The sequence below is a fragment of the Mitosporidium daphniae genome (genome assembly GCF_000760515.2).
Source record: "Mitosporidium daphniae strain UGP3 chromosome Unknown contig-6, whole genome shotgun sequence".
In the NCBI taxonomy this organism is placed as follows: domain Eukaryota; kingdom Fungi; phylum Microsporidia; genus Mitosporidium; species Mitosporidium daphniae.
Window position 1 is genome coordinate 26,444 of NW_013546154.1, and position 17,290 is coordinate 43,733.

Below are 17,290 nucleotides of genomic sequence, written 5' to 3' on the forward strand. Positions count from 1 at the left end.
TTGGAGGCAAAGCCAAAGCCTCCGAAGGCTTGTTTTTTATTTTCAATAGCCGGTATGTCTTAATGGATGTCCAAAGCGTCTGTTTATCACTGTCTCCACAACTCTGGGCTCCCCGTACCCAATCCTGCTTCCAGCCGAGTCAACAATAGTGGGCACCACAAACTCCAGCCAAAATGCAGATGGCCATATGGCTAAGCTGCCAAAAGGACATTTAAAAGCCTCTCGAGTAGATTGAATAAGCTGAGCAGAGTGGGCGAAGAGGGCGCCATCAACGAAGAATGACTTTATTTAGAAAACACCGATACTGACACGCAACATATATTAAGCTTTGGCTGTGTATCTCATCATTGATGCATGGTTGGTTGAAGAATATCTTTTCATTAAACTGGTAGGAAAAGAGTATATTTTTATGGCCAAAAAATTAATTTATTTAAAATCGAGCTCGGATGATTAGAAAGGGCTGCTTTTTGTGGATTCACCCTAAAACATCGTTGCCTTTTTTAGTGCTCTCTTCTCGTTCGTCTTATTCCATCGACCCTGCGGTTGCAAATCCCGCCACTAAAGATTCCAAAACCGCAAAGGTATTATCCACAAAGAAAACACAAGATCCAAAAGCCTCGTCTAATGTCAAAAAAGAGCCGATTTCGAAAAAGGAGCGTGATCCTGCAAATGGAGCGTTTAGCTTATCATCTCAAGTAAGCGTAGAGGATAAAGCTGCTATCTTTAATGCCAGGACTGATCATTCGACTGCTGAACGAGGATTTGAAGTCCGATCTAGCCTTGAGGAGTTTAATTCTGCTTTCGGTATAGCAGCGCCGATAGAAAATCATCCGCAAAATCCACCACTCGTGCCTGAAGAGACCGATGTGACAAATGAAAAGAATGACAGCGCAAAGCCCACCTTGTCATCCATAATATCAACCAACTTTGCGCACGAAAATCACCAATTTAATAACGCCCCTCCAATTCCAAAGAGTATTTCCAAGTTTTTTCCGGTAACCAAGAAAGTTCCGAGGCCAAAGTCTGCACCATCCTGCTCCAGGGAAGATGCCTCGCCTAAAATGGCAGGATTTACCAGCAGCAATACGGAATACACCCAAGAGCCCGATAAAGGCACATCAAAGCCGACACCGATTTCTACCTCGTATAGCGGCATTACTCCCAATTCTGCCAAAAGCAATGACGGCGGCTCCAATTCAAACTTTTTTAATAACCAAAGGCATAGAGGCCTGAATTCGTCCCACCTTCAGGGCGGATTGGTTTCCATCGTCCCAAAAGACGCGCCGCTTTCAAGCCAAGACCATTTTTATTCATTGATTTCAAAAAATATCTCCGAAGATGTGTCTTTTTGCGAGCAAAAAGAAATCATATTCGATGAAAACAGCGCCTCCACACATCAAGAGGTCAACTTGAAAAAAATACAAGAAAGTGTTGCTCCATCCCTGGACGTGGCCAGGTTTGGCAATTTTTCTTCCTCTTCTTTCGAGAGATCCGAGGCCAGCATTGTCAAAAGCATTTCGTTTGCCTTTCCAGCGAATCAAGCTAGTGTGATTTCGCTCCTCAATTTATATGACCGGCAATTAGATTATAATGCCACGCGCGACCTCAAAATTGAGATTTTTCTGAAGACGCTTCGTTTGCTATTTTACCTGTACAAGCCCACCGTATTCTCGGCATCGACGATCTTTAATATTAGCAAGCTAAAATGTATTGCAGAAGAATCGTCCAACTGGAGGGATATATCGCTAGTTTTCCCTCTTGAGCGGATGTTGCCATCATCGAAATCGTTCCAAGATTCCAGGATAACTTTTCCAATCGAGGTGCATATTGCCGTCATGAGCATCTTGGACAAAATCAGGGCAAAGCTATTTGCGTACGAATATTACTTGGAGTTTCTGATGAAAGATCCTGTTCCCTGCTCAAATCCGATCTTGTTGCGAAATGTAATAAAGGCGCTGTCTAGCCACCAGTTTGCTTCCAAGTCTGTGTTTGACCATTTCCTTAGAAACGGCGGCATTCCAACACCGGACATCGTTGTGGATCTACTGGCAACCCCGAATTTGATTGATTCCGCATGCTTGTATGAATCGTATTTTGACCAGTATATTAAAATCCCCTATTTAGAGCAAAAAATCCTTCCAGAAGAAGCCAAGAAAATCGATGACCGGCAACTCCTGCAAGCAACAAAGTCGATGTTGGGGATGTATGTTCGAGGAGCAATGTCGTGTCCATCGTACAACCAAAACAAGATTTTTGCTCTTAAATGCTGGATCAAAAAGTATGCACCATCGGTAGCGTGCAGCCCAGACTTTCATATTGCTTGTAAAATAGTTCTCAAAGAGAAGCCACAGCAGGATCCAACCTTGATCTTGGATTAAATTGGTTAATTAAATAAAATTTAAGTTATTTTTTTATGAAAAGCTGCAAATTGGAACAAAAGACTCCCGAATGCCACACGTTGTTCGTAAGGAACAGAGATCTGGGAGTGGTCTGTAATTTGCTGCCTCCTGTGTTTCAGAAGAGGGAGACCGCTTACTATGTGGTTGCCTGCACCGGGCCTTCGTTTCACATTTATGACGTCGAAAAATTGGATCTGCTGTTTATCGGACCTCATTATGACACACTTTACCGCCCATCTTCTGGCGAAAGTGCATCCATATGTGCCATTGCTGCCGTTGGGGATTTAACAATTGTCGCCATTCTTCCCTTTGGGGTCCTCTCCTTTTGCGAGAGAGCAAAAGAAACCTTCTCCATGAAGATTGACGGCTTTTCGCCGTCCAATCCGATCGTGCAGCTTGATAATATTGGCGAGTATGTTTTCGCTTTATTTGAAAATGGGCAGATTTTCCAGATCGACACGAGCAACAGAGGTATTGCATTGAATTGTTTCATGATCGGCCGTAGAAATTGTAAATTCCATCAAGCCTCATTCGGAAAGCGATGTTGATAGCCGTTGTATTGAGTTTCTGCATCCGAGCACTTATTTGAACAAGCTGCTGGTGGCTACCAACGATCACCATGTTAGCTTGTGGAACTTTCGTTCTGGAAAACATGTGCACACCCTGAAGTCGCTGGCAATCCTACCCCGCTCGCCGATCATGCGTATGACGCAAACCCCAGCGTTGGATGTCATTGCAATCTCGTTTTTAAACGGAACTTTTGGCTTTTTCGACATCAAAAAGGATCAGCTCTTATTCCGCTTGCAGCAGCCTGGTGGTGGTGCCTCTTGTTTTTGCTTTAGAACAGGTAGCGTTGCAGATTTTTATCCCCAGTAGGTGCCCAGAATCAGCAAATGATTACGTCCAATGCCGGCGGAGATATCTTTGTTTGGGACCTTGAGGAGAGAAACATTGTAGCCAAGATCGAATCGGCCCACTCTCAAGCAATCACATCTATTTCGATGGTACCGGGGAAATCTCTTTTCCTTACTACTGGCTGCGACAACTCCATTAAGGTCCGCGATTTTTGATCGTAATATTTAGGAATGGATTTTTCCGGCATCCGGAAACTCGGCTGTGCCACAATTGCTAAAGTTTCGCTCAGGCCATTCATCGCCTCCATCTTTGATAGGCTTTTATGGGGACGATGGCCACTTTATCCTTTCTTCCGGGGTTGACTGCTCTTTCCGCGTTTCGTCTCTTTACAAAGACTCGCAAGCCTTTGAATTATCACAAGCCAAAGAACATCGGGCTGTTGGCCCGTTTTCTTCGTTTGTTTCAACCCTGTCGCCGTATAGTTCAAAAGGCGGTTCGGCGTGGGACAACATTCTTTCGTGCCATCATGGCTCGAGCTTTTCGCAAAGTTGGTCATTCGATAAGAAAAGCATCGGATCGCATCGATTTGCATCTTCGGATGGTTCTGCTGTGGTTTGTTGCGCGCTCAGCCATTGCGGCCACTTTGGCTTTGTTGGAACCGATTCGGGGCATGTAGAAATCTACAATATGCAGTCTGGTCTGCACAGGGGCACCATCAATCATGGCCCCGCGCCAGTAAGTGCGGTGTGCTCCTCCTCTGATGGAGCAAAGTTCCTTTCGCTTTCTTTGGAGCATTTGCAACTGGTTGTCAAGTTTTGGACATTCAAAAACAGAAGACAACAGCATACTGAAAATCTGCCGCTGGCATTTGAACGGCAGCCAGGTTTAAAGGCGTATTTTGCACAGCATTTTGATAGCGATATGGTTGCCATTGCAGCTGGATGCCAAATTTTTGTATTCGATTTTTGTCTACAAAAAGCCGTCCGTGTTTTCAACGCGCCCCCCAAACACACCATCAATTCGATATCGTTTTCCGGAGACGGGAAGTGGGTTGTCACTGCCGGAAATGACTTTTGCGTCAATATTTGGGACATTCCCTCTGGCTCGCAGTACCATTCTCTTAATATTTACCCGGTATTGCCGACCGGCGCCGCTTTGTCGCCCAATGGCGAAACCTTGGCCATCATCGATGCAACATCGGTCTCCATCAAGCTTTGGTAGTTTTGGCGTGTTGTTTAATTGCTTTAGGACCAACAAAGCTTTCTATGGGCTATCAACTGTCAAAGAGGAAGCCCCCATTTCTGATTCAAGCTCCCTAATGGTGTTGAATCCCGTGTTCCAAGACGACGGGCTTGTTAGCCTGAGCGCGCCGAACTCTTCATTTTGGAATCAGCTTGTCAACTTAGATCGCATCAAAGAGCAAAGCAAGCCTGCTCAGCCGGTAAAGCCAGAGTCGATCCCTTTTTTTCTTGACAAGCAAAGCTTAAATGCTGTTTCTGGGGCCAAAGAGTTTGAGAAGACCGCAAAAAAGATGCCTTGTTCGCCCGATGTTTGGTACACCGAGTTGGAAGCCTTATTAATGTCGCAATCGGATAATTGTAACGGTTTACACGGCTAACATTGATAGATGGAGACATATTGCACCACTTCAAATCCTCTACTGCCAGTGCGATCGACTATTCCATTAGGACGCTTTCTGAAAATCGTATGATAGTCCGGTTTTTGGAGTTCCTTGAACACATGTTAATAACGAACAGCGATTTTGATTTGGTCAATGCCTATTTATCTGTCTTTATAGAGGTAACACTTGGTGCAAACTCATTCTATTAGAGTCACAGCGATTTAATGGCGTTCGGGGTTTGCGAGCATCAGCAAAAACTGGCATCGATAAAATCAATTCTAGAAAAGGCTGCTAGAATTGTTGACGATTCCCTTCACACTTCGCTCGGCCTGATCCGCTATTGCAGCGGTCGGCTTCTTTAATGGAGGCGCCCCTTATTTAATAATCACAACGACAACCACGACCACAATAAATTCCTAATTTAATGTTTAGGCCTTCTAGGGGAAAATATGTTCAATCGTGGACTTGTTTGAAAAAATAAGGTATACGTGGTAGGCAGATAAAATAACGAAAAACAGCGACCTAAATGCGGTGAACATCGTAAAAATCAGTACAAAAAAAGTTAGATGGCAAAACTGTTTGCAAGAAAAGAGAATTTTAGCATAGATCACAAACATCAAAATCTCAACTACCGTGGTAATGACTATGAATGCGACAAACAGAAAATAGTTGGACTTTCCAATGCAGTTGGCAAGCCAGGGGCAATGGTGGTCAAACCCCTCTATACAAATGTTGCAGGTCGAACAATGATGTGCCTTTGGACCCTTGATGACCCGGCAAACATTGCAATATCGGCGAGCATTTAAAACGGGGATTTTACCGGATACGGAAACATCATTTTCGGAGATATTCTTTTTTGAAATATCATTTTCGGAGAGATTCTTTTTTGAGATATCATGTTCTGAGGCTCTTTTTATCCTGCCTGGATCAGATAGGACCAGCAAGCAAAATAGGAAAAAGATAAACGAAAATCCAAAATATACCGATGGTAAGACGAAGGATGGGAAGATCGTCCAATAGCCTGCATAATGGAGATGAACATAAAACAAAAGAGGGAAAAACAGGAACAACAGGCCGATACTTACGACGATATTCTCGGGTAGCGAAAAAAAACTGATACTCGAATATGCTCGAAGAAAACAAAATGCTATCCTGCCTTTCATGTACAAAGAATAGCAAAAACCAAGCTTGTGGGCTTACAATAAGCACCAATCAAATGGCCTCTAACCATATCCAGCTGATGCCAAATTTTTATTTTTAAAATTTCGAAAAATCGTTCCTCAGCTAAAAAGCAAATCCCTTCGCTGAGGGAGGTTGCAGACCAGCTTTGTGCATTAAACGGCAAGCTAAACGGAAGGATCGATTCTTTGTTGATCGAGCTAAATGCTATAAAGAGTAGATTGCTTAACGTGCTAGATTTTAACCGCAATTGCTTGCCTTTGGGATCGAATCTTCTCTACAAGCTGGATAGGGATGCCGAGGAGTGCGAGTTAAATGTGTTGAGCGGCCAATTTATTGGAAAATTTACGCAATGGATTTCGACGGTTTTGCTTCCCAAGCTGAGTCTTTTAAAGAAAATTCTGGAACAAGACATCCTTTGCTCGGATGAATATAGAAATGCCTCCAAATTTACTCTTACCAACAGCCGCGAATCTTTTTTCGAGACGTTCGCGTTGTTGGATACCTTGCAGATACGAGTTTGTGCCATTGCGAATCTATTGAGCATTGCCCCCTTCGATCTTTCTTCGATTCCTGGTTTGCTGTCCGAATTGTAATTTAGCGGTGCAAGTAAATTGTAGTTTCGCATTTATTGGTACTTTCTTAATGTCTCGATGAGAGATTTTGTTTTCGCCAAATTGTCGGCCGACAGTGGAGCCTTTTGGTGTTCAAGAGTCTTGCGAATTGACCAAAGTATTTTGGAATTTTCGAGTTTAAAAAGACAATCCCGAATGGCTTCCCTAACCCCCGCATCTTTACAAGCCTCAAAAATAGGGACAAAAACGGACAGGATTTCAATTTGCCTATCATATGGCCACTTTGGAAACTGTCGCTTATATTTGACTACTTCTTCCATCAAGTCAACAAAAGACAGCTCTTTTGAATGTTTCAACAACAACACGGCCCGCATGTATAAAGATAAGCAGATGGGGTCTTTTACCATTCGACCGTATTTTTCATAGTGAGTAATAAGAACAGACAAAAAATGCTCCTTTTTACACGTGCAGGCAGTTGACATGTAAATGGTCATTGCTAGACCATGAAAAAGCTCCGATTTGAGAAAAGGCGCTGATTTGGCATGCTCGTCCACGATGGCAATACACTTTTCGGCGATCTTGATTCTTTCTGGGCTATCCAGTGCAAGGCCAGACATGTGCAGACGATACGCAGACAATAACGAACACACAATAAAAGGGTCGATTTGTATTTTGGAGCAAACGGCCCCATCATAATAGGCCTCAATGAACCAAAGAGGGGCGTTTAAATTAATGGCAGCCTTGATGGCTATGCAAATGGTATCTGAACATGGGGCTATCCCAAAGCCAGGAGACAGAGGAAATTTATTTTCCTCAACAAATGGGGAGAAAACAACTCGTAGCGTGTCAAGGTCAGATCCGTACTTGTGGCCAAGAATACCAATGGCCTTGATCAGGGTATTAAAAACGAGCCTAAAATCCGTTTTTTGCTGTGAAGAGATTTTCAACTTCATTTCTTGAAACTGGTCCCAACAAAAATTTAGAGGATCTTGCACTTGCTCCGTAAGCCGCGAATCTGGCCCACATGAATCCCTAGGCGATGCATCGAGCATGGCTCGCCTAATAATCGAATCCAAAAGAAGGTTGTATGAGATCAGGTCAGGAACAAGGGCTCTTTTCTTCATATCAACAAAAAACTTGTAAGCAAGCGCAGAGCAGCCGTGATCTCTGAGGCCCTTTAAAAGGGTATTGTAAACCGGGACACTTGGACGGACAAATAAAAAGTTTTTTTTACTTGATGAGGTCCGATTTTTTTGTACCAACTCTGACTTTTCTTTGTTGTTAACCTGCACCATTGAACAAAATAGCGCTAATGCGGCAGAAATCTTTCGCTTCTTAAAGAGGGCATTGATCCGATGCGATAGTTTAAAAGAAAAATAGGCTGTTTTCTTTTGCGTTTGAAGATGCTTGATTGTCGAGCTTTCCTCTTGGCTCGGCTTTCTTCTGAACCTCAACGTCGAGAAGCGCGTTAAAATTTTCGATAAATTTGAAAAAACAAGCATCAAAAAGCATTAAAAAAAAAATTAAAGTGGAATTTATTTAGTAAACACTCCCAAAACGGAACGCACGCAATGGCAATTCAATCTACAAAAACAAGCTTCCGCTGCAACATTAAATGCCGCACATCATCTGCACGCACAAAATGAAGGGTATCTGCATCGAGCGTTAGAAATCCGCGCTCCGTCTGAATGACGCCGCAATCTTCGACCACGCGAACGAGCGAAAAAAGCTTCCTGGGCCCGTCGGTAATGCTGCAGCCTTGGACAAACAAATCCAGCGATGGAAATAGGCCCTTAATAGTACCAAGGGAATTCTCGTACGATTTGATCAATTCGACTTCTTTCGAATCGGCAGGAGTATAGTGCTTCGAGAGACCCATCAACTGCTGCATGTGCTTGACCAGGGATGCAGTTAAGATGCGTTGAATTCTCAATATGGTTGTGTGATAAATAAGCAGCAGGTTTCTTTCCGATTCGCCCATCGATTCGTCTTGATCGCCCATCGTTGATTTCATGACAATGCCCTGTGCTTTGGAAAATAAATCGGCCATGTCTGACAAGGCGATCGATAGGCTTTTGTAGTTGAATTGGCTGTCCAAATAGGATGAGCACCTTGCCTCTTTCAGTAAGCAGAGTGCAGCGTTGCTCATTGGTAAAAAGTTAATTTTATTTATTAATTTAACTGGAGGCGCGGGCTCTAGGCAAGGGGCCCCAATTTGGCGGCGGTGCGTGGAACCTCACCAATCCTTGGCTGACGGATTGGGATACCGCGTTGGGATGCACACCAAAGTCAATCAAACTAAATAGGAAAAGATGCCAATCGCGGTACCTTGCGATGCCAATGGACATGATTTTTTCGGCCGTATCTTCGCGGACTTCGGTTTTTGGCTTCTTGGTGGCAATGGGCTGCGATTTAACCTGAAAACAGTAAGTCAATGTATGCTGGTGGCACATACCCATTCTTTCATGATGTCCCAAAGAAACGTAATTGGGGCATCCGTCTTGATGCCCAAAGGGTCACAGTGGCTAATTGAAACCTGATACCCAGCATTCAATAAAGCAGATCTGGCATTAAAAAACGAGGTCTAACTTGACGCTGACAAGCCGAGGCGTCGAAGTGTGCAAGATTTTCGACATATGCGGGATGGTCATGTAGAGAATCGAATTAATTTCCTATCGTTAGGCAAAAGACACGCAACCTCCGACAAAAGAGATAAGAATCCGCAAATCCTAGGCCTTGTGCCAAGGATAAAGTCGGTTGAGGACGACAAGAATTCCTGAAGGCTCAAAACAAACTCCTTCGAATGCAGGTTGGCACTCCAAATGGGACCGGCAACCTGCAGTTTTGTAGAAGAGCAAATTGAACAGCACGACACGGCAAGAGGGGAGTAGGCATACTTGTCGTTAGCAACAATGGCACCAATGGGCTGTGCGAAAAAGGTACGACATGCAGGGCAAGCAAGAACCAGAGCTCGTTTCCTACACAAATGAACCAAAGGCCTAACTTGACCGATTTCTTGACCTCAAGGGGCCCCTTATGGACACGGACAAAAATACGAACATAAAAGTCAATTTTGACCGAAACCAGCGGCTCAATATACCTCCCATATCTGTTGGCGGCCGTCTCAACTGCATTGAGAAGCAGACGAATGGCCTTTTGATTATCGGGAATTTGGGTCTTACCATTTCTTGCGAATAGTCCGAGTGCAATGGAACGCCTTGATATTTGGCAAAGCACGTGCCGGGGTGCACTCCACAAAGAACCGCCATGTCGGTGCTAGTGATTGCCAGAAGACCGCCCGAAGATACTGCTTGTACGGCAGCATCCAAAAACGGAGATGCCGATCCATACGGATCAACATCAATCAAGTCGAAAAAGCTTTGTTTTCCGGCCTCTTGATACATAAACGAGCTAAAGGGGAGCGAATATAACGTACTTTGCATCTTGGATGTTGATTTTTATCAGGTCCTCTTTAATTGCATTGTGGGCAATGTTTGCAGAAATGGTTTCCCTGACGCCGTGATCAAGGTCATTGGAAATGATCTGCGATGCAAGGGGAACCTGATGGGCATATCTGATGGCTCTAAATCCACTGGCTGTGAGAGCATCAAGAATTTTGAATGTGCTAGCAGAAGAACCCCGCGCTGCGGACGGTTTTGCCTTGGCCCGTTCATCTCGTTCCTTTGAAAAAAGTTTTGAAAAAAGATGTGCAATTAGCATCGAAAGATCCCTGTTGAATTCCTGGACAGGATTGTAAAATACCGACCGGTTATCGGGAACCAGGATCGACGAGATTCCCTCCTGGATGATTTTATATCCGTTGGGAGCATCGAGAGAACACTCGGTACCAGATGGCATGCGTAAATTAATTTTTTTAAAAAATGCCAAAAAACACCGGTTCCCTATCATGTGCCGAAACACCGTCGGCGCCGCACCATCAAAACACGAGCCAAATTGGCTCTGTCGATTCTCTAGAAAATGATGATTTTTATCATCCCAATGAATGCTCTGGAAAAAAGCGAAAATCTAGATCAGAGCATTTGGCAAATATAAAAAAGGTGGAAAGTGCAGTTCTTATTTCTAGAAAAAGGGTCAAAAGGTATTCGTGCCACATCCGATCTGCAACAACAACAACGATGTTGAAAAGGTCAATTTATTGTTAAAGAAAACCAATCCCACCACCAATCTGTTGGTTAACACAGCTCATGTGCTCCATTCAGAAGGCACCTCTTTGGAACATGCCATTAAGAAGGGTAAAAATTCAACATGTAATCCCACGTATTAGGCGTGCCTGACTGGAAATCTGCTCTGGCAAAAAATACGGGATCGCCGCCGGTGTACCGCTCTCCCGTTGTGATAATTGTGTGCATGTCTGCGATCCGGGCCGTCGAACTAATCAAAAACGAATGCCAATCTTTTGGCCTGTTGTGTAAAATAGGAAAACTTTTTGCAAAGCATTTTTCAGTCGACGAGCAAAAGGCATATTTGAGTGGTAATGAGGTTCGTATTGCCGTGGGCACACCCCATCGACTCTCTGTCTTGATCTCAGATGGGACTTTATCTCTGTCGTTGTTGAGGCTGGTAGTTTTAGACCTGAAAAGCGATGCCAAGGGCAGAAACCTTATAGAAAGCAATGATACCTCAAAAGACCTTTCCCTGCTTTTACAAGACCATTTGATGAAGACCATCTGCGACGAGACCAGAATGTTTTTGTTCCATTAAATTACATTGAAATTTTATTCCACTAAAAGCGCAAATGCACCGCACCGGCTTCCAGAATACGGGGCATGTAGCGTCTCTGCGCAGTTTTTTGTGACACATTTAAGCTTTTCTTCAAAGCTAAAAGGATCCATTTACGGCAACATAATGCTCCCATGTTTTAGCGGTTATCATATAAACGCCGTCAAATGTCCCCAGATGCTGTCAAATGTGTCCAAATGCTATCAAATGTGTCCAAATGCTATCAAATGTGTCCAGATGCCGCCAAATCAACCCCAAATCAGAGATGGATCGAAAAGTGCCCAAAGTAAGTATTTCCATCAATGTCAATCATCATCTTATTGTTTAATTGATGCCCTAATGGTATGAACCGTGGCTGACCATGGTCATTTTCGGGGATTTGCATGCATCGTGCTGACACCGACAATATCCGGAAACTTTGGATCACAATCATCGATTTTGAGACATAAACAAAAAGCCTTTCACGAGGAAAAAAGAATAATGCGGTGAAAATGGTTTATAAGCACGGCCACTAGAAAAGTCCCTCAAAACAACTGTGGACACTCTGCCCTCCAATTGATTTTTCTTGGAATACATGACGCGCCTAAATGCAAATGAGATGACATTAAAATGTCGCCAAAACACTTGCAAATTGATTCTTTCCAAAGATTGGTAGCTTTTCGTACATTGGGCCAAAGTGGCCGGTTCTAGAAAACCTCCATTTTGGCAATTCCATAATCTTTATCATATGCACAAAATTTCCAATCCCCACAAATCGGGATTTACTTTCAAATGTTCTAGATTCATTCAGCGTCTTCATGACAACCTCCACATCTGGAGGGTAAGTCAAAATAGAGGAAAGAAAAGCAACGTAAATTTAGTACAGGCAATTCGAGATACCCTGATGTTGTTTATGACGACCCAGCATGTATCTGAATTTTGGGTTGTATTTTTGACAGAATTGACCACCTTTGGTGGCATTCCGCCCCTAAATGCAGATAGATTCTGCTCCAGTTTTTTGTAAAATTTGGATGCAAGGCACATTCATCCCGTCGATCGTCGAAGCACGAGTAAAAAAATCAACGTCTCCATGAATAGAAAATTCCGATCATTGTTAGTGTGGTGCAGTTTAGTTTGCTCCAGCTAATCTCCTCTAAAAGCTCTGCCCGCTTTAATTTTTGACATTTTGTACGGCTTTTCGCCTTTTGTTTGATAAAATTACCTTTCTCCGTTATTGGCTTACCAGAAATGGTTATTGTAAGGGTCAATCGGAATTTTAGATGCCTTTCTTAAAGATGCTCGATAATTAGATGGATATGCACATGCACAGTTCTTTTGAAATGCTGGCCAAAGGCTATCGCTCCTGGGCTTATGATACGCCATTTTAGGAGCAGCCTGCCAGATAAGACTTGGTCAATGGAAAGCATTTCCATCAATGCTTTTGGTGTACCCATTGCTCATTCGTATGTCAACAAACTTACAAGGCTCAAGTTTTCTATGGATTTGGTATTTATTTATCCAAGTACATTTGGACGGCCCCATATTATCCGGCAGTACTTTTCGCGTGATTACAATCAATTGTGGAATACAGGTGCCCCTCTTCAATCAGCCAGTCGATTATGGACCGGGTTTCCGTTTCGGGCATCCTGGTTCGGAGTTGCTTGCAAACGGTATCGATATTAAGCCCTTCATTTGCAACACACCCATTGAACATATTGAGCACCAATTGCTGTTGCGGATTCATCTCCGACCCGAACGAACTAGAGGCCGGCATCGAATATTGCGTCCCATACGACTCATATCCTGCATTGCTTTTTACAATGCAAGCCGACGATGTTTTTTCTGAACAAGGCAATTGCTATGCACTTGGAATGGAACAACCGGTACCTTGGTGTAGTATAAATGTCCAAATAAGCAGCTGGACATGTGGTAAATTATAAAGTTGTAGTCCGTAATAATGGAGAGGTCGTACACATTGATGGACTTTTTGTTTGCAAACGATCGCAAATTACCGATAATCCGCACCCAAGATCCCTCCCTACAGTCAGAAAAGCAACCGTTAGTTCCTACTTGACCGATGAAAGGACGGCGACATTTGGATCGTCTGGAAATGCAGACGGGTCGCTTTCTTGGGTGTCGCCGTTGTCGGCGGCATATTCGTTATTGGAAGAAAGAAATCCAGAAGATGAAGATGCATCAAACCATTTCCTAGCCTCTATTGATCCCGTCCCATCCTCAATGGTAAGGATAAAGCTTGATGGCTGTCTGAGAATCCTCCTAACGCAGCCGCAGGTAAGCATCTTTGTAAAAAACGGTTAACCTACTTGGCTGACTTCGCATCCATCAACCATAAAGGGGGCCTCCGCCGATGGCTGCTCGCTCAAGGCAAGTTGCCTGAGCGTTAAGTGTCGGAGGGTGGGATTGGATAAGTTAGCGCGCTGCAATAAATGGCATGTGTTTTACCTTTGAGAATGGAGATCCGTTCTGAGCACCACTTGAGGTTGGGGAAAGCACAGGCTCTGCCAAAAACCCTCCAGTAGGAAAATCACGTTTGGCCATCATTTGAGGGAAAGTGGGCGATTAAAAGTTAATAAATTTAATTTTTGTTTGAAATGGCTAGGCTTAGCCGTTTGAAGCACTATTGCCAGCTTTGCCAAAGGCAATGTAGCGACGAAAATGGACTGAAGGTACCATACCATTTTCTAGCAATTTAGTGCCATCTCTTTTCAATCACACACAGGAGGAAACAAGAGGCATATGATGCCGATCCAAAGGCATTTTTAGAGGCATACAGTGGGGCATTCCAGAAAGCATTCATTTCCATTCTAAATTCCCAGTGGGGCGGTGGTAAACGGGTATTAGCTAACATCGTATATCAGAGCTACATTTCAGATAGAAACCACATTCACATGAACAGCACCAAGTGGAAATCACTCTCTGAATTCATATGGCACCTAGACAGATCAAAACTGATCAAGGCCGAAGAGGTGGCTTCCCAAGAAAATGGCTGCGATCCTAAAATTTACATTTCCACTTTATCAGATATTTCGTCCGTTTGTGAACGAATGCGTGCAAAGATATCTCAGCCGCACAAAGAGGGCACCGGCCTGGAGCATCTTGCTATCACACAGGCACGTTTGTACAATACTACTCCAACTGGAGAAGCAAAAGAACAACCACTTTCACCATCCATAATTGGGATCAAAGCCAGCCAACCCGAGGAGGACAACAATGGGGAAAGACCAAAAATTTCTTTTAAACTTTGTAGACCCGACAAAAGAATTAAATTTGCTTAAATTTTATATTTGCCATGAACTCGAGGAACCCTGGTTTGGATTATTGATGCTTTTTATTGCTTAGCCGTAAAAAGGTTGCTAAAGGAATTTTCGACCATTTCAAATTCAGAAGCAGAAGGGTTTGTCGCCTTTCCAGCCTCCGTAGAGTGCTCCTCTGCTAAGTTTAGGAAAATGATGTTTTCGACTGGCACTTTGTCATATCTCGTCCGATAGACACCATATATCAAGGGGGGCTTTATCACGGAAGGATTGTGTTTCCGGCAGAATATCCATTCAAGCCGCCATCGTTTAGCTTCCTCACGCCAAATGGGCGCTTCGAGACGAACACTAATATTTGTTTGTCAATTTCTGGGTATCATCCGGAAAACTGGCAGCCAGCATGGGGCGTCAGGACGGCGCTAATTGCTCTCACATCGATGTTGCCAACCAAGAACGACGGGTCCATTGGGAGCATAACCACTCCTGACCACATTACGCGGGACCTTGCCAAAGAGTGAGCACTCGACGTCACTGATTGGGTTTAGATCCGCAAAATGGAAATGCCCCAGATGTCGGAAAAGCAATTTTGAGCTAATGAAGGGAAACATTCAGGCCTCGGAAGATTCAAAGTGCGGGTCTACCGAATATTCGACACAAAATCCCCCAACACCGACCGCCAATCACATTAGCACAATGGTCGCCAATGGGCATCATGAAAAGGATCGCTACATCACCACCCCTATTGTGTTTATACTTTTGGCCTTTGGCTTATTTTTTTCTTTTTTAATCTTTTACACAATTATTGATTAAAATTTTACACGCAATTACTCGTTAGTGATTATCATCACCATATAATTTTGTCGCTGGCGCATTATACGGTTACCAAATTGGAAATGTAAATTTGACAGCCAAATTGGAAATCTAAATTTGACATCTAAATTTAGGGTTGGGGGTGGTGCTTGAAGGAGAGTAAACTTGCACCATAGTGTTGAGAATTCTCATCACATTGTTAAACATCCAAATGATGAGTTCATTTGATGTCCGTTTTTGGGTGCCAAAATTATTGATTGGTGGGCCTAATCGCGATTGAGATTTATTAACTTTGGTGAGCCCAATCGCGATGCAAAATGTGGATATAAGTTTTAATAAGCCAATGTCCACGGGACTGCCTTTAAAGATTGTCGAGAAATCAGGCATTAATCATCTTTTTGATGGTGATGATGAATCGTCCAAATAATTAAATTTAATGAGAAAATATTAGCTAAAAAATGTCGGAAGGTCCTCTAGCGGAAAACATTTTCCTTGTAGATGAGCGAGTGGCCAATGGTATCAGGCATTTTTTTGCCGGCTCAATCGGAGGTACGCTCAATTTTATATTTATGATGGCCAGGCGTCGCTGGACTTGCCATTGGGCATCCATTCGATACAGTTAAGGTACGCATGCAAAACAACATTGGAAACGATCTCTACGGCGGGTCGATGCGAACATTTCTCAAAATCGTAAAGGAGGAAAAGGTGGATAGCCACCCTGATTTATTTAGATCCGAGGACTCTTTAAAGGAATCATTCCTCCGATGATCGGTGTTGGGCTGGTTAATGCCTTTGTTTTTGGTGTATATGGCACGATTCTTAATTCAATCCAGGCCGCCCATGGTAAGGGCTACGTTTGTTCTTAGCGAATTAGTAAGTACATTTGGGTCTTAACGTTCCTAGTAGGGCATCACAATTCACTGTTGCCGTTTTTTGTTGCCGGTGCATGTTCAGGATTTGCCAATTCTTTCATTACGGGCCCTTTTGAGCTAGCAAAATGCCTCCAGCAGCAATCTTCGATAGGAGTGCGCTCTTCTGCTCAATCGAAGCTTCCAGGCACATTTTCGATCCTTCGAGAGGCCTATAGACGCTGGGGCATCTCTGGCCCATGCAGGGGCCTATTAGCTACCATCATAAGAGATACACCTAGCTTTGGTACTTATTTCCTTGCGTATGAAGCAATCATGCTGCATGGTGGGTCTTCTGCCGATGGCATGTCGAAGAATCAAGACTTGTATACAAAATTTGAAACGTACGTGGAGCAATATGGCTCTCACACGTACTCCCCAATTATAACATGTCCATCCATTGTTGAGAAGCCAAACTCGAGCGAATATAACTTCCCACCGCTTTTGCTGACACTGTTTGCTGGGGCTGCCAGCGGCGTGCTAAGTTGGCTTGTCACATACCCTTTTGATGTTATCAAAACTAGAATCCAATCCACCCCGCTCGATGTGAAGACAACAGGCATAATCCAAACATATAAAGCCATGTGCAGACAGACAGGGATTGCATCCCTATTTTGCGGGCTCAATGTAACGCTATTGAGGGCCATTCCAACAAACGCGGTAACCTTCCTTGGATTTTCTCTAGCATTAAATGCATTTGAATCCAAATGGTAGTTACCAAAGGGGGCTCGCCCATGCCAACCCAAACCCATAATCTGTTCGTGTCCATTTTCACATCCAAGTAATAAATTCGATTTATTTGATTTTCAGCACAAGTGCGGGTCCATAGGACATGCAAGCATGTACACCGACATGAAATGTGCCACGCGCTAACCTGAAATAGCAGGGGAGAGGGACAATACAGTCTCGCCACCCTCAAATCTTTCAAGCGAAATTTTGATTCTGTGGT

At 43.7% G+C, this 17,290-nt stretch overlaps 12 protein-coding genes across 12 annotated transcripts; 7 read left to right on the forward strand and 5 right to left on the reverse strand.

Moving 5' to 3' along the window:
• Window positions 1-446: 446 nt before the first annotated feature.
• Window positions 447-4,475, forward strand: DI09_6p170 (uncharacterized protein; the record flags this gene model as incomplete). Its single annotated transcript, XM_013381406.1, has 4 exons — window positions 447-2,203; window positions 2,422-2,811; window positions 2,951-3,246; window positions 3,544-4,475. The coding sequence occupies 4 exons, from the start codon at window positions 447-449 to the stop codon at window positions 4,473-4,475; spliced, it is 3,375 nt and encodes a 1,124-aa protein (XP_013236860.1).
• Window positions 4,476-4,572: 97 nt separating this feature from the next.
• Window positions 4,573-4,872, forward strand: DI09_6p180 (uncharacterized protein; the record flags this gene model as incomplete). The annotated part of the gene is made up of 1 exon (XM_013381407.1): window positions 4,573-4,872. One exon carries the CDS (start codon window positions 4,573-4,575, stop codon window positions 4,870-4,872), a length of 300 nt encoding a protein of 99 aa, XP_013236861.1.
• A 771-nt stretch (window positions 4,873-5,643) lies between these two features.
• DI09_6p190 (uncharacterized protein) lies at window positions 5,644-6,650 on the forward strand (the record flags this gene model as incomplete). Its single annotated transcript, XM_013381408.1, has 2 exons — window positions 5,644-5,863; window positions 6,160-6,650. 2 exons carry the CDS (start codon window positions 5,644-5,646, stop codon window positions 6,648-6,650), a joined length of 711 nt encoding a protein of 236 aa, XP_013236862.1.
• A 32-nt stretch (window positions 6,651-6,682) lies between these two features.
• Window positions 6,683-7,924, reverse strand: DI09_6p200 (uncharacterized protein; the record flags this gene model as incomplete). The annotated part of the gene is made up of 1 exon (XM_013381409.1): window positions 6,683-7,924. The coding sequence occupies one exon, from the start codon at window positions 7,922-7,924 to the stop codon at window positions 6,683-6,685; it is 1,242 nt and encodes a 413-aa protein (XP_013236863.1).
• A 284-nt stretch (window positions 7,925-8,208) lies between these two features.
• Window positions 8,209-8,778, reverse strand: DI09_6p210 (uncharacterized protein; the record flags this gene model as incomplete). Its single annotated transcript, XM_013381410.1, has 1 exon — window positions 8,209-8,778. One exon carries the CDS (start codon window positions 8,776-8,778, stop codon window positions 8,209-8,211), a length of 570 nt encoding a protein of 189 aa, XP_013236864.1.
• Window positions 8,779-9,060: 282 nt separating this feature from the next.
• DI09_6p220 (uncharacterized protein) lies at window positions 9,061-9,265 on the reverse strand (the record flags this gene model as incomplete). The annotated part of the gene is made up of 2 exons (XM_013381411.1): window positions 9,061-9,193; window positions 9,219-9,265. 2 exons carry the CDS (start codon window positions 9,263-9,265, stop codon window positions 9,061-9,063), a joined length of 180 nt encoding a protein of 59 aa, XP_013236865.1.
• An 11-nt stretch (window positions 9,266-9,276) lies between these two features.
• DI09_6p230 (N2,N2-dimethylguanosine tRNA methyltransferase) lies at window positions 9,277-10,487 on the reverse strand (the record flags this gene model as incomplete). Its single annotated transcript, XM_013381412.1, has 4 exons — window positions 9,277-9,607; window positions 9,634-9,782; window positions 9,812-10,021; window positions 10,062-10,487. 4 exons carry the CDS (start codon window positions 10,485-10,487, stop codon window positions 9,277-9,279), a joined length of 1,116 nt encoding a protein of 371 aa, XP_013236866.1.
• A 23-nt stretch (window positions 10,488-10,510) lies between these two features.
• On the forward strand, window positions 10,511-11,351 carry DI09_6p240 (uncharacterized protein; the record flags this gene model as incomplete). The annotated part of the gene is made up of 2 exons (XM_013381413.1): window positions 10,511-10,694; window positions 10,915-11,351. The coding sequence occupies 2 exons, from the start codon at window positions 10,511-10,513 to the stop codon at window positions 11,349-11,351; spliced, it is 621 nt and encodes a 206-aa protein (XP_013236867.1).
• Window positions 11,352-11,536: 185 nt separating this feature from the next.
• Window positions 11,537-13,288, forward strand: DI09_6p250 (uncharacterized protein; the record flags this gene model as incomplete). The annotated part of the gene is made up of 3 exons (XM_013381414.1): window positions 11,537-11,655; window positions 12,659-12,811; window positions 12,940-13,288. The coding sequence occupies 3 exons, from the start codon at window positions 11,537-11,539 to the stop codon at window positions 13,286-13,288; spliced, it is 621 nt and encodes a 206-aa protein (XP_013236868.1).
• A 126-nt stretch (window positions 13,289-13,414) lies between these two features.
• Window positions 13,415-13,910, reverse strand: DI09_6p260 (uncharacterized protein; the record flags this gene model as incomplete). The annotated part of the gene is made up of 2 exons (XM_013381415.1): window positions 13,415-13,648; window positions 13,812-13,910. 2 exons carry the CDS (start codon window positions 13,908-13,910, stop codon window positions 13,415-13,417), a joined length of 333 nt encoding a protein of 110 aa, XP_013236869.1.
• A 50-nt stretch (window positions 13,911-13,960) lies between these two features.
• Window positions 13,961-15,433, forward strand: DI09_6p270 (uncharacterized protein; the record flags this gene model as incomplete). Its single annotated transcript, XM_013381416.1, has 5 exons — window positions 13,961-14,035; window positions 14,063-14,612; window positions 14,709-14,785; window positions 14,812-15,137; window positions 15,169-15,433. The coding sequence occupies 5 exons, from the start codon at window positions 13,961-13,963 to the stop codon at window positions 15,431-15,433; spliced, it is 1,293 nt and encodes a 430-aa protein (XP_013236870.1).
• Window positions 15,434-15,891: 458 nt separating this feature from the next.
• On the forward strand, window positions 15,892-17,055 carry DI09_6p280 (uncharacterized protein; the record flags this gene model as incomplete). The annotated part of the gene is made up of 4 exons (XM_013381417.1): window positions 15,892-15,949; window positions 16,014-16,138; window positions 16,165-16,276; window positions 16,337-17,055. 4 exons carry the CDS (start codon window positions 15,892-15,894, stop codon window positions 17,053-17,055), a joined length of 1,014 nt encoding a protein of 337 aa, XP_013236871.1.
• Window positions 17,056-17,290: the final 235 nt, after the last annotated feature.